The sequence below is a fragment of the Varroa destructor genome, unplaced genomic scaffold (assembly GCF_002443255.2).
Source record: "Varroa destructor unplaced genomic scaffold, Vdes_3.0 BEIS01000002.1, whole genome shotgun sequence".
Taxonomy (NCBI): domain Eukaryota; kingdom Metazoa; phylum Arthropoda; class Arachnida; order Mesostigmata; family Varroidae; genus Varroa; species Varroa destructor.
Window position 1 is genome coordinate 28908032 of NW_019211455.1, and position 13826 is coordinate 28921857.

At 39.2% G+C, this 13826-nt stretch overlaps 2 protein-coding genes across 2 annotated transcripts; one reads left to right on the forward strand and one right to left on the reverse strand.

The window, feature by feature from the left end:
- Window positions 1-285: 285 nt before the first annotated feature.
- Window positions 286-1425, forward strand: LOC111245161 (uncharacterized). Its single transcript, XM_022793126.2, has 2 exons — window positions 286-648; window positions 901-1425. Exons 1-2 carry the CDS (start codon window positions 417-419, stop codon window positions 1179-1181), a joined length of 513 nt encoding a protein of 170 aa, XP_022648861.1. The 5' UTR covers window positions 286-416; the 3' UTR covers window positions 1182-1425.
- Window positions 1426-1988: 563 nt separating this feature from the next.
- LOC111243624 (uncharacterized) lies at window positions 1989-13775 on the reverse strand. The gene is made up of 3 exons (XM_086980150.1): window positions 13704-13775; window positions 2673-2807; window positions 1989-2435 (listed from the first exon to the last, which is right to left on the reverse strand). The coding sequence occupies exons 1-3, from the start codon at window positions 13758-13760 to the stop codon at window positions 2166-2168; spliced, it is 462 nt and encodes a 153-aa protein (XP_086836276.1). The 5' UTR covers window positions 13761-13775; the 3' UTR covers window positions 1989-2165.
- Window positions 13776-13826: the final 51 nt, after the last annotated feature.

Consider the following 13826-nt stretch of genomic DNA (forward strand, 5'->3'; position numbering starts at 1 on the left):
GTATTAGTATCAGGCACTCCAATATGTCAATACGGATAACAAAGAATAAAGCGAGACATTATAAGTGAAGAATAGAATAAAGATGAGTAACAAAGTCGTATACAGCCGGTTTTAAACCGTGATTTACATTATCAGAACCAATAAATGCTAACTTGATTCATTTCAATTATAACACTTTGCTAATAATAGGGTGTTGCGGCCAGAGGCGGCAATATTGGGAACTTATGTTTATGTTACTTTAGCGCCATCTGGAGTGTGAAAATCGGAGGTAGTGTAATCGTCGTTGGCGTGGTTTCAACCGAAATCGTTTTGACTTCAAGATAACAACAATGTGAAGTTTCAAAGGCCGATAGGACGCCATCTCTATCGACGGATGGCTAGCAACAAACTTTGCTGAGCTCTATAGTGGAGCTACTATGACGCATTACGCAGATGCCAAATTATCATTATCGGAGTGGGTCCAAGATAAAGCGGCCCTTATAGGGAAAGATTTTTTAACTGCACTGTGGCACCATGTAACGTCGGACCATGTTATTGATCTGATGCTAACTCTTTTATTCTTTCTGAGCACCTTCGCTTCGTTAATGATAATACTTGTAGAGGTGTTGGGTATTCCACTTTTGTGGTTCACAACACTTCCTGATAATGGTAAGCATGACAAAAGCAGAGGCTTGCAACTGTTCAGACCAGCGTAATTAGTCCTTAATAGTTTTTGCTACTTTTTTTTGGAAATTCGATTTTAAATAGAAGTATCTCAGCACCGACTGTACTGTTATTATTATTGTTATTTGTTTGTTCTGGACATCAAATAGAACTTGATGGTTTAAACGGATTTTCTATTTTGAACCCTTTTCCGAATCAGATAATTTCTATAGCGGTAATTAAATGTGTCGCTTACAGGGTCAGCCAGGGCCAATCAAGGCGGCGATGGAAATATACGAGAAATTAGTTCCAGCAGCAGTCATCGTGATAGCTTTAGGAGCAGTCCGGATGAAGGTGGAGACCTTCCACCAGGATCAACTCATCGACGATACTTTGTTCCCTTTTTTCGATATCAGCCCAACGTTGAAGAACGGCCGGTAGCAATATCGCGGCCAATTAGGCCTCGAGGCGTCCTTACACGATCTTCAGTAGCCACCAAGTTATCCGATCGGTTTATATCTAGTGAATCTTCGGAATGATTAACTTAGGTGTCGCTTTGCTAAACACTCTAAAACAATAACTTTATTTCACATTATCCAATTACGAGCGGACAGTCTCAATGGAAACTTCGACGAACTTAATATTTTATTATTAGTATTATTTCTAAAAGCAATACATATACACATACTGCAGTTAATGTTTTGTAGTGGTTATTATATTTCGTAATTGAAGCTGTCTCAACGAGCCTACCTTTTTAGTCTCTATTTCGAGTCCTAGAGTATTAGTCCTTAGAGTGAAAATCATATTTTCATTTACAGGCTTTTATGAAATTATTAGTGCATAAACATTCTAGGGATAATTAGGTTTTTATTGCTGAGAGAATGGGAACCTCTGGTCATCCACAATAATGGTTGTCAGAATACCAAAGGGCAATGGCCTACTATTAGCTTTTAACTACTGGCAACGCAGTAGCTTCTCCCTACAGTGCTGAGCACTGAAACACTGCCCGACAAGTCTAACCCCCCTGTATGAAGTTAATGCCGTCCTTTTCGCGCTGGTGAGATCAATTACTAGGACTATAAGAAGGAAACGTTTGTCTAGGTAAATTCGAGTTTTCTGTGAAATAAAATATATCTGAGTGCTTCGCAATGGTGGCATATTAAAGCTAAGATTCTGCATTGACTCCACATTACTAGTACCCGAAAATTGTCACCAATCTTTTTGTCAGGAGACCTGGGTTTACCTGGCAGCAGAAGTAGCAGTGATTTCTTCTCCTAGGAAACGTGTCAGTAAATGAAGCCAAGTTAAGATCATACCTGCATTCTATTATGAAGTGAACAGAAACCTTTGTACAACGATAAGTGCCACATATAATTTATTTTTCATTCGTTAGATTATTGTTGTAGTTGGTATTTTCCGAGTTTAACTAAGTTACATCTCATTGATTCGTGCGCCATTCAAAAGGAGTGAGTTTTGCACAATGGGGAAGAGCAGTCAATATTTAGCAGACCGAACTAGACAGTCTACCAAAAATAACCACCATAATCTCCGTATCCATATCCCAGATTTCCATATCCGAGTCCATATTTTGCGTATCCAGGGTAGCCATTACGGTATATATAGCCTGGATAGTAACCGGCATATCCCAGACTACCAAAGCCGCCGTAACCGAGGCCATATCCACCGTAAAGAACGCTCCTTTTCGATCGGATTGGCAATTTGTACGAGACCTGAGCTAACGCCTCATCCGTTCCAACGACAGTCATGACCGCGACCGTACACAGGAACACAAACTGAAATCGGTTATTGACACAGCCTACGTAAGCGCTGATCCCGGTGACCAACAAAAGATTTTCCATCAAAAAAAGTCTCGACTCTACTCACACAAGCCAAAGGAACATTACATCAATTCATTGAAGGTTTAGTAGACGCGCATCGTGCAACCATTGCTATTGCTTTCGTGCATGTACGATATAAAACGATACACGTAAATGTATTCGATTCTTTGATCCGTTTGATTTTCAACTTACAGTAAAAAGCAGATTGGTGGCCATGTTGCGCGTTCGCTGATTTTTAGCTTGCTTGTTCTGATGATCTCCTGGTGATTCCTCTGCAATTATATAGTTTTCGTAGTCAATGCCGCGAGAATGGGAGATGGACAATTTCTGGAAACACCAACAGACGAGATAACAGTCCCGTCAAGCGTGACTTACTTATGAAATATTGCAGAAACTATACTTTGTTAGGAGGATACAAATAACAATAGATTTTTACTTGGCGTTTCAATTACTTCTCTACTACACCACGGAAGAGAAACTCACAGAAACATCTTCGTATATTCATTGTTGTCTAAAGAAAGACGTCTTGAGATTTTTATTCGGAAGGCTCCACGATAAGCGTTGCCGGGTGTGCCCCGAGTTGCGCCCACTGAGTCGTGTTATATATTATACCATGGCGCATTGTCTATTATGAATATAATGAAGTACACAGTTGGAACAATTCATTCTCGAATCTGGTAAAGACATCATTCAAGGGTTCATATGATTTGACTGCTGTAAACACCTGTGTAATAGCGGTATCTATGTTAACGATGAACGACAAAGCGTAGTTTCATTTATGACAAAATACAAATTTTTTTACATTCTGTTATGTTTGTGTCATCAGATTTATCATTCAGGTTCATAAAAAAAAAAAAAAAAAAAAACTATACGAATACCTAGGGACTAAATAATCGGTTGGCGCATCACCTTATACCGCTAACTTACTTAGTAACGTAAACGTACTTAGTAACGGCCACCCCATTCTAATGCTCTAATGTAATAGTTTAGAGGATAGATCAGGCGCTAGTTTTGATTTTATTGACCCGAGCCAATGTTCATTTAAATAGCGGTGAACAAACTTTACCAATCTGGAAGTTAGTAAGCTTTTAGCTTGAATGAACGTTGAGAACTATCTGGCTCTGTCCACTCAGTTATTTATTAGTAATTGAGCTGGATTAAGTTTGCTGCCAGCAAAAGTTCTTCCCTGTAGTAAAAGAACTGATCTGAGCTTGTGACAAAATATGAAATATAACATGGCACGAGTCGAAATATAAGATTTTAAATCATGTTAGTAACTAGAGAAATGATTCCATTGTTAGAAACATACAGTGCGAAAAAGATAGGGGCGCCACGCTACCATTGTCCTTCTGAGAGGACAGCGTGACCTAAGCTGGTGATGATAACGTATTTTGTAAATATTCATACAATAGCTCATAATGAATACCTACATAAATATTTTGGTACTGATGGAAAAGTATCGAGTTCTCGTCAACTAATTCGAGTTCGAGTGTTATCTCCTCGATAAGGTTTAGGGTCCATTTTGCGAATAGATTGAGTAGAAAAGTTTCCTTTTCCGGCATCTTGAACGCATGAGGATTCCACGGGACATTACTTCAAAGATATTTCGCTTTCAAGACGACCTCTCCTTAAATATACATGATATTTTTTTGTTGAAATATGCGCTTATTATATAGGTCGCTTCTTTCCAGCGCGTGTTGCGAACGTTACGTTGACAAAGGTAACATTGATTCGTATGAGGAAAAGCTAAAATCATCGTTTCTCATGTTGAACTCCTGTATCGATCAATCTTAGATGGAGAAATTCTAACTATCGTATACGTATACGAGTGATATTCGCGTGCGTGTCATTGACAAACCAAATAAGCTAGCTTTATGGGTAGCCAAATGCCCATATCTGAACCGTGGTTTAAATCTATAAAATATCAGGCCATTCATTCATTAATGGGCTTCACTAGGACTAGGGCATCGCGTAATAGCGATGGACTCCCGGTGTTTACCCATGCTGCTTTTCCTATTATTAAAGAGGAATCACTTTTGTGCAGGATTAACATCTCCAGTTAGGTCGGATCTACTTACTTTATAAGTATCAGTACAACGATGTGGAGGAGCGTGTGCGCGACCTCCTCGTGGTTTTGATCTGAGATTTTTTTTACTTTCTGCTGTAAAAACTTAATCTAAGCCTCTTTTCTAGCTCATGAATCGTTAGTATTGGCTCTTTGTTGATACGTCTGCAACTATGGACTTGATCACTCGTCCTGAATAGATCATGTGTAATTGTGTGTTCAGTATTAAGCAATTTTTGATATGGCCAAAAACGTATTCGATCGCTAACGTCGTATATTTGACAGCTAAGGCCATTTGGCGTACGGCACCATGCCGACACTTACGCACGAGATTGGGACATTTGCCAGATCTGTTTCAGTCATCATAAAGGTTTTAGTTAAGGTGAACTTTTGTCTCTCATTTATCGGTACAACAGCTTGTAGTTTAAGTATGTATGCTAATAGCATGCTGGACGACGGTCGTGCGAACTTGGGTTAACTCGAAAAAGCTTTCTTTGAAATTTTTTAATTAAACCGAGACAAAAATGGCAAGGAATTTCACCAGTACAAACATCGTAGTGGGCCTTTACAATCACCAATGTTGCATGAGCGGCTGAACCTATGCGTGACCCTTGTACATTAGCTTAAATAGCTACACGAAAAATCCCATCGGAAAGGCACTGCAGTATGCGGCCTGGTTGACACCCTTGACATGTACCCCCATTACATGCCGGTTAAGTTGGAATGGTCAGAACGACATTTTAAATTTTAGACCTGTTAGAAAATTTAGACCTGTTTAGGTTGGTACTTTGCGAATGTTCAAATAGTGCGCTTGATGAAGTACGTGAAAGGTACATTAATTGCCCTTCCCTAATACGACACAGGTTACATGCACCGCTAGAGAACTGATGGGGGTCTGGAGTTGAAACATACGCGGAAACATCGCGAGAAACTTGCGTGCGAATGTTTTTCATCGAAATCGAACACGGGAGAAACAATTGGTTATCATTTTATGTTCGAAGGTCGGTCAAAATTTGAGGACAAAAAATTTCTATACCCTATCTGACAGAAAAACTGATCAACTAAGCGGGTATTGTGGCGGCCTCTTCAGATTTGGCACAACAGATTTCTTGACGAAATGCGGTTGCAAAGAAGCCTATGAAATAAGCTTTGGTTAACTATGAAGAGGATTAAGCAAATGAGGCTTTGCAAAGCTTCTACCCTACAAGTCGTCATTTTCGAGTCAATTGGTCGGTCAGTAAAGTGCGGCATACAAACATCGATCATAGCAATGCCTTAAAAGTGACCTCACACAAAATTTGCTATTTCGGTGAAAATTTCATCTTCAACACAGAAAATATCTAACTTATCGATTGGTCACGAATTTTCTGTGTGATTTGTTAGGCAACCACTTCGAGCGGTCGATTTAACAAACGGTAATTACCGACCAATAGCTCTAGCGAGCTTCCCATTTTGAACAGGTCAAAAACCATCTTGCAGTTGTCGTAAAGAGGTCTGCGCTTCTCTTAGACTAGTACACTAGTAGACTAGTAGTCTCTAGACTAGTACAGATTCACTGAACTGTTTTTCTATAGCTTAGCGCAGAGCTTGTAGAGTAACGGCGTCGTTACCAGCACTATCTTGCTGGCGTTTACAAAGTACAGGCATTCCGGCATAGTATACTATTAACAGGATTTTCTCACCCCGAAGGAAGTAACAGCTCTGGCAGACGTTTCGTCTGATCTCTGTAATCTAAGCAGGTAAGTGCCAATAGAAAACGTCACTTCTGCTAGCATTACTCAAAGCTCTATACTAGGACCACATTGTTTTAATTACATGCTAATGTTATTCCACTTTCTATTGACAAAGTACCTCTCATTGTAGAGCAGTCGGATCTGTCAAGTCCGAATCTACAAAAAAGACAGCTTGGGTGTATATATTCCGATCAACTAGTTAAATATACACGTTGACGGCCGCTAAATTGTTTCGATCAATTCAATTCTAAATCACATCATCCGTACTTCGAATGGACCCATCTAGATAGAATGATATGAAATGGGCAAAACCCTTTGACAACCTTTGAAACAGCTAATTGGCCTTCGGTGCCTAGCGCAAACATCAACGTTCATAATGAAAATCCTCTGAAATATATACGTAGATAGTATACTGCGTCTGTTTTAAATCTATAACCGCATCCTAATTGTTCAACTACGTTTAGAGGCTGCCTAAGTATCTTGTACCTTGGATCTCGCTTAACCACTGGTAGTGAGTGCTACAAATGGATTCTGATGCTAGAGAATACCATCAACCAAACAGAATCCGAAATTTCGAAAGATAGTTGTTTTCGACGTGGTGCACACGAACGTACAAACACATTATTCTTTATTATTTCGATTTGCGAGAGATGCCGAGGGGGAGTAATTTACGAGCCCTTACTTTTCTGACGCCAGAGCCCTCGTCAACTCAGGGCAAGTGGACACCCGTGTAGGGCGTTACGCTACCCGTTCACAAACTAAAAATAGAAACCCCACGTGGGCAATTGTCGTGCCGATTGAAACCGTTGGGCACAATGGCGCAAAGTTGATAGGATATCGCGTACTACTATGACTTAACCAACACTCTGGAAGACCTTTATGGAAGCCAGTAAAGCTGCTGGACAAATCCAGAAAAATAAAAAATGCCATCTCATCGCAGCGGTTTTGCCTGCGGAAAATGCCGAGATGGATGCTACCTGTGCACAGGAGATCATTGCGGAAGAACAAATTCATAGGACCTTTTTTGCGACTGGAAAGCAACTCTGAATGAAACCCAATGCATATTTTATTTGTTAACATTCTTATAGATCACTACGATCCGTATACTATTCAAGTTAGTCACTGACAAAATTTGAATCGTTAGATAAATTAATTAATGTATTGTTATTATGATATAAATCTGCTTAGTAAATAATAGACCTAAGATCTTTGTTCGACCGTTATGATACTCGTGCGTAAAAGGCGAGCCTAGATAGGTTTCTGTGATTATAGGAAAGCACGGACGCATATGAGATGATGTAGACCCCCAGTGAATTTTATTTCGTCTCGGGCACAGTCAATCACCACGGTATACGTCAAGGTATTTCGTTGCGCTGACGACGCTCGTATAAGCTTATTAAAGCACATTTATTTTGTTTATTTTTTATTGGCGCTCCTGTGCTTAATAAATAGTATTTGAGAAAAAAATGGCTGCCATTCACTATTAAATGCGTCGAAAAATTGTTGAGATGTTTCAGCCTATAACTTTAAAATTTTCGGCAGTTTTTCCGAAACGAGGAGAGTAGGGATAATTGTAATTCATTGACGTAAGTGTAACTAGCGGCTCGTGCTGCGTTAATGAAACAATTTGCCTCATGTAAACATGAACCTCTCGAAGGACGTTACCAATGGACTCGCCTTGCTAACTCAAGCGACTGACGTTACTTTGCTGTTATTCATTGCCACTCTCTTTTTAAGCTCGCACCCCCTAGTAACTTGCTCGTACGAGCAGTTGAGCATGTAGCACTTCGAAAACAGAAACTGTAGCATCATTCGACAGGATTTAACATAATCAATATATACATATATATATATATATATATATTTTGGGTCCAGTAATCCAAAAGAGAAATATTAGAACGAGAAATATTGAAAATGAATAGTATGTATTGTTGTTTTTATGAAAATAGTCGTAAATAGTTGGATATAAGAAGTGGCGTCTCGACTGAGTAGGTATAGGGGCGATAAGGTAAAAATTGATAATTTATGCACCTGCAGTATCACGGAGTTGGACTTCTATAGAGCTATTCTTGGATGGTGTCGTAATTAGGATTTCAGCCCCGTAAGTACGGTTGCGACGTGTGTTCACCCTAACCTTCTTTTCTATCGATCTAACTTAAACAACGAGTACAAACTCTTATAAGTTTAGGCATTTCTAGCAAAGGTAATACGCATAACTTTACAAAAGGTTTGCCTAATGACATTTACCAAAACACTTGTGGGGTTGTATGGCTGATCAGTCCTATATCCCACCGTGCCCGTAAGTTGAGTAACTACTATTACATAATCGTTTACCTTTTAATATTCGCTGTTCAGTCACTGGATGCATTTTTAAGACTTTCCAAACAGGGTAAAAAACCTTCGTTACGCATAGTCGTTGGGTAAATAATTGTACCCTTAGAGATGTTTTGTTACTGTTTGAAACTGGGTATCGGCAACGCCCGATTCGTTAGAATCGCGAAATCCCACTCTGCCTGTTTGTTCTTTTTTTTGCTGACAGGATTTCTTGCGTCGCCATCGAGCGGCAATTTGAGCTATAAATTCCAAAATAAACTTTTTGCGCCAGTTATCAACTGGTAATAGCCAGAGAGAGCCTAGGCGTAACATCACACGACCGAGCCATGGACATCTCCGTTTTAGGTATGACTCAAAAGCAGATCTCACTGAAAGTTTATACACCTGAAGTATGCGGCATTCAGGACATTTTTCATATTATAGAGCAGATGTTATTATAAAGAACGGTCGAAAAACTTGCTCGTTATTGTTCCCCGTTACGCACTCGAGCATTTAGGAAACGCTTTTTTTTTTTTTTTTTTAATAAATTTTCGGCAATTAAATCTTTACAGTTATGCAAAGATTAATTAATCAACTTAAAGCATATTTTACTCAACAGGTCGATACAACAAATCGTCAGAAAGGTCATACTTCTTTCGGATCATTGAATCAGTACCAGAAGCTTATCCGGATGTCTTGAATACCGCGATGATCGATACTGTGGTCGGACGAAACATGCATTGAGCATATATATACTTGGTGGATACATACCAATGCTCTTTGATTTTGGGGATTCTTTTGTAGTAACTGGGAAGTTATACGAAAGTAAATTATACGTTCCATTATGTGAGCCACTAATCCTATTATCGAACATAATGCGCGCTAACTCGCAGGCCCTCACAAACAGTGAGGGATCGTCAATAAGGTTTGCTATATCTATATATGTAGAACACTGCCTCATATCGGAATTCGCCGCTTGTTTTTTCGAACTCTGTCAAAAGTATTGTTGGCATACAAGGCCACTACGCGCGGCCACTACACGCGGCCACAGTTCCTTTTTAGGGCAACAGGACTCAGATGCTGTTTCGAATAGATAAAAAAAATTCAGATCACTCAGCAAATCAGCCATTCCTATCAGAAAGTAATGCTTCGAAAAGATAAGCGTCAGTCGAACTGACTGTGCATTTGTCTACTTCTGACTTAAGATGGTTTTAATTTCAGACTCGTCAACTTTTTCTAACCAAGAAGTCTTGGAGGTCCAGATTTAAGCCCATGGACCGTGTCTAAGGGCGACTCTGGTCGAACAGACATCACCCAAAATGCCGCTAGTGTTGAACCATCCTCTACAAATAAAAAAAGACTTGTGCACGGCACCGGGCTTGCTTGAAGTAACAAATCGCTCCCAATGTTAGTTACGTAGACTGAAATGAATCGTCAGAAATGCGAACGTTAGAAGAACACAGTTATAATTTTTGAGTGAAGGACACGATAAATATTATGACTGTTTTGCTCGCATTTAGCTGCACCTGAAAAAGGATATATAGGCTGTGTAGGATATAGAGGTGTATATAGGGGCTGATATATATGTTGAGAAAATCTAATCTGGCGACCTTGAAGTTAACTAGTTTGGTATGTCTTTAATATTATAATGTTAGAAGTAGTCTCCTTTTTAAGCGCTTAACATAGCAGTCTGGCAACTTGTGCCACATACCTACTATTCGTATCCCATATGTAGTTTTTCTATCTATGACTTCCCGATGTAAGTTGATATTGGAATATGCTTGTCTGCCAGTTCTTCTGCTAGGTTATGAAAACCCTACGGATTTAGATCGGTGAACAAGCAAGTTAAAGCCAAGGTAGAATTTCGCTCTATTCAATCTAGTAATTGAGACATGTCAATGAAGACGGCGGTGTTATCATGTAAACATACTGCGTGCTTGGTTATAGTTCTGTAGCATAGTACACGTAAAACGCTAGTTCGACACAATAGGTCCTTTTCGAGTGTTGCTTTAGTGAAAAGCCTTCTTGGTTGGGGATATGCGTTCCTGTCGCTCGGATCTTGATTTCGACTCACCTCCTCACTGGTCTTTGACACCGGAATCTTCGTTCCTGAAACGTTTGTATCCTGAAATGTTTTTAAAATCTTCACTGAATTCCGCGCCGCCTGAGCTTTTGAGAAACAAAAACTTGATCATTGAATGTTGATTTTCGAGGCTACAAGGTGTTTGTCTTACTAAACAGATTTTTCCATGAGTAAATTCGATGGGCTTTCATAGATGAATCTCTAAAACACTGGGTAATCTACCAGTCACATTTAGTCTACTAGTGGGGCACAGCTTAAATATTCATTCAATTTCAAAGTCCGCTGGATTCACCCGTATTAGCCTAATAACCCAGTGCTTTCGAGAAGATACTTAGCCGTTTGATTTTTTTCTCGTTGATGAACCGGCAACACTTGACACTTTTTACGGCTACGGCTATAGCACTGTCCCTCCCTCTGTAAGACTCTAATCGTTAGAACCTTCGAGTGACCGATTCCGTCACGTTCGATTTCCAAATAGTACAATATTCACGAGGCCAACGTTCTCTGAATGCAGTCTCCTGGAACCCATTTCGTGTCCGTATATAATAAATACCTAGGTAGCGGTTTGGCGATACTACCGTCAGAGATCCAAATTATAGCGTTTGCAAGGTACAGAGGATTCTCAGTCGATGTGGCAGTAATACAAGAATAATTATATATATTAAGTTAATTATTATAATATAATAATAATAATTATTATATATTAAGTAATGAGAATCGATAGGTTTATTGGAATTAGATGGGGTTATATATCAATTAGAAAAAAAAAAAGCTGTCCATTGTCTAACGTCAGAAACATGCGCTTGAGACCTTGTTTAAAGTTCTCAGCTTTGACGTGTATAAGATACTGATTCGGTATAGCAAGCATTGCCTAATGTTGTTTAATGCTGATATAGAAGAGATCATGATAGAAGTGTAAAATTAAAGCCCGAAATATTTTTCCAAAAATATAACGTACCTTATTTTCACCGCAATATTTATTCAAGCAAGCAAACAAAATGCCACACTGAAAAAGGTGTACGACGAATGAAAACAGTCCGACATAGCAGCATAGGCCGAACCGTAGTTTTTTTTTTTTAACATTTTACATTTTAACATCGTGCTATTGTTAACAATGTACCCTAATCTCGGGTACATTGTTAGCAATAGCACGGACGTCCAACTTAGCAAGCTAGCCCATATTAGTTCTATTTAAAATTGAACATTTCATCAAAGGCCTGAACTGCAATACGTATCGTATTTTAGTGCAATAATTAGGAAAATCTCTTCGATCGTAAAGCAATCACTGAGGGTATTTCCGCTCAATGCCCATGTTCGTTTGAGCATACAATTCATTTTTAGTATGTAACAATGGATTTTCAATAATATAAGTTCAATTTTCTAACGTGCCTACCGTGTCGACCCTCTTCATAAAACCGTCACTTTTGTATGGAGATTGTATACGAATTGCTTTAAATTGCTTTGGGACGCCAACGTGACATACATGTCTATGTAAATTCATTTAACAGGATGCAGCCCAGAGACTATTTAAAAAGACTAATTTAACACGTTACGAGCAAACTGATACATGCCTCATATAACAGTCACAGCAAGCGATATTGTGGAAATTCAGAAAAATTTTCATAAAAATTCAGAAGCTTGTAATATCGATGATCTATACAAATGGCCAGCAGAACTACATCCACAGAACATTCCGCTCGAAGAACTACAGATAGGATATACTGCTGCCGTACCGGCAGTACATTTTTCGCAGAATTTCTCAAAATTGTTTTGTATAAAGACGAATAAGTATCATATATTTCAATTCAAATGCTTACTCTAAACTAAACATAAAGTTAATTAGGGATTAAGACCTGTATTGTTAAAACTATTTTCTTTTGTACGAGTCTTTAGAACAAAAAAAATTTGTTTGAAAACTCGGACTTATCCTAGTTATGTAAGGTCCGAATGAAACATACATACAAATTTTACATGTTTTAGAGGTTTTTCAATAGTTGTCGAGATTGGACCCATTGGGAGCGACTTATTGAAGCGTCCCTGTGGTGGTGCGTTACTGCTAAATGGAAAAAACGAAAAGAGGCGGAAAATATTAGTCCGAAGTATGTGAGTGGCTAAGATAACCACGTCCAGTAAAAATAGGGCGCAATAGTGCTCGGGAGTATTCGGCCTAAAGAACCTGAAAATTACGTAGTAGTATATTGATTGCTCTACTGAACACTGACCGCTACATAATGCGACTCGGTGTGGCTTCATAAACACCCTATTTTTACATAGAGCTCTAAAATGAGGCTATTAATTAAAAAATTATTAACAAAATTAACAAAAACATATCCCTTAAAAAAAGAGGTGCGTCGCCTTTAACTTGGAACGTTCCGAAAAACCTGTTTTTGCCTTGGTTGCGCAAATTCTATCTGAGGTTGTTTAAAGACTTGTTTTAAAGTTTTGGATATATTATCAGGACTACATAACTAAGTCTGATTGGCACCAACGTTTAAACCTTAAAGCTTATTCAAGGTTACTTGCATCTTTTATTAGCATTTGATTAAATAATTGTTACTTTTTGGCCTTCGGAATCCTGGGGGCACCCCATTTTTCCTTTTCATGAGCTTTTTGCAAATAGAACAATTCTAAGAAATACACTTCTACCTAACCCGGCACAGTGCTTTTTTCTCGGCTCTGTAAAGTTTCTAAATTTGCCCTTTCCCACACTCCTGCAGCCCGGAAAGCGAGAGGTCGTGCACGGGAGTGTGCAGCGAATTGTCATGGATAGTTTAGCTTATTTTGGCCCGTCAATTCTTCTGTCTTTAAAGAAAAGGACTTCTTGTCCAGCACATCCGTTTGATGCAACCTACTAGATGCTCGAATTGCAAAGTTTGCCGGTATGTCAGGTAGGTTACGAAGGCCAATGGAATGGAAGTAAAAGGGACACGCACCGTGTCTCTCACACTGATATCGTATAAGTAGTAGATGGTTAGCTTCGTTGCCGTGGGAGATTAGCTGCTTATAATCAATTGCCATTGCTGGGATACCTGAGTTTTAGGCAGAAACAGCTGAAGGCGGATAAGTGTCACAGGGGTCACACACATGCTCTCCTCACACGGCGCATGAAAAAGAGGTCATAGAGTGTAGTCAAGCTGAGATGGAGGAGGGCC

Bases quoted from the DNA above. Each gene is read 5' to 3' on its own strand.
- LOC111245161 (XM_022793126.2), top strand. From the start codon at position 417: ATGACGCATTACGCAGATGCCAAATTATCATTATCGGAGTGGGTCCAA. The intron at 649-900 runs GTAAGCATGACA...TGTCGCTTACAG, and splicing joins CACAACACTTCCTGATAATG to GGTCAGCCAGGGCCAATCAA.
- LOC111243624 (XM_086980150.1), bottom strand. From the start codon at position 13,760: ATGTGTGTGACCCCTGTGACACTTATCCGCCTTCAGCTGTTTCTGCCT. The intron at 2,808-13,703 runs GTATCCCAGCAA...TGGTGTTTCCAG, and splicing joins TGTTTCTGCCTAAAACTCAG to AAATTGTCCATCTCCCATTC. The intron at 2,436-2,672 runs GTAAGTTGAAAA...AACCGATTTCAG, and splicing joins CCACCAATCTGCTTTTTACT to TTTGTGTTCCTGTGTACGGT.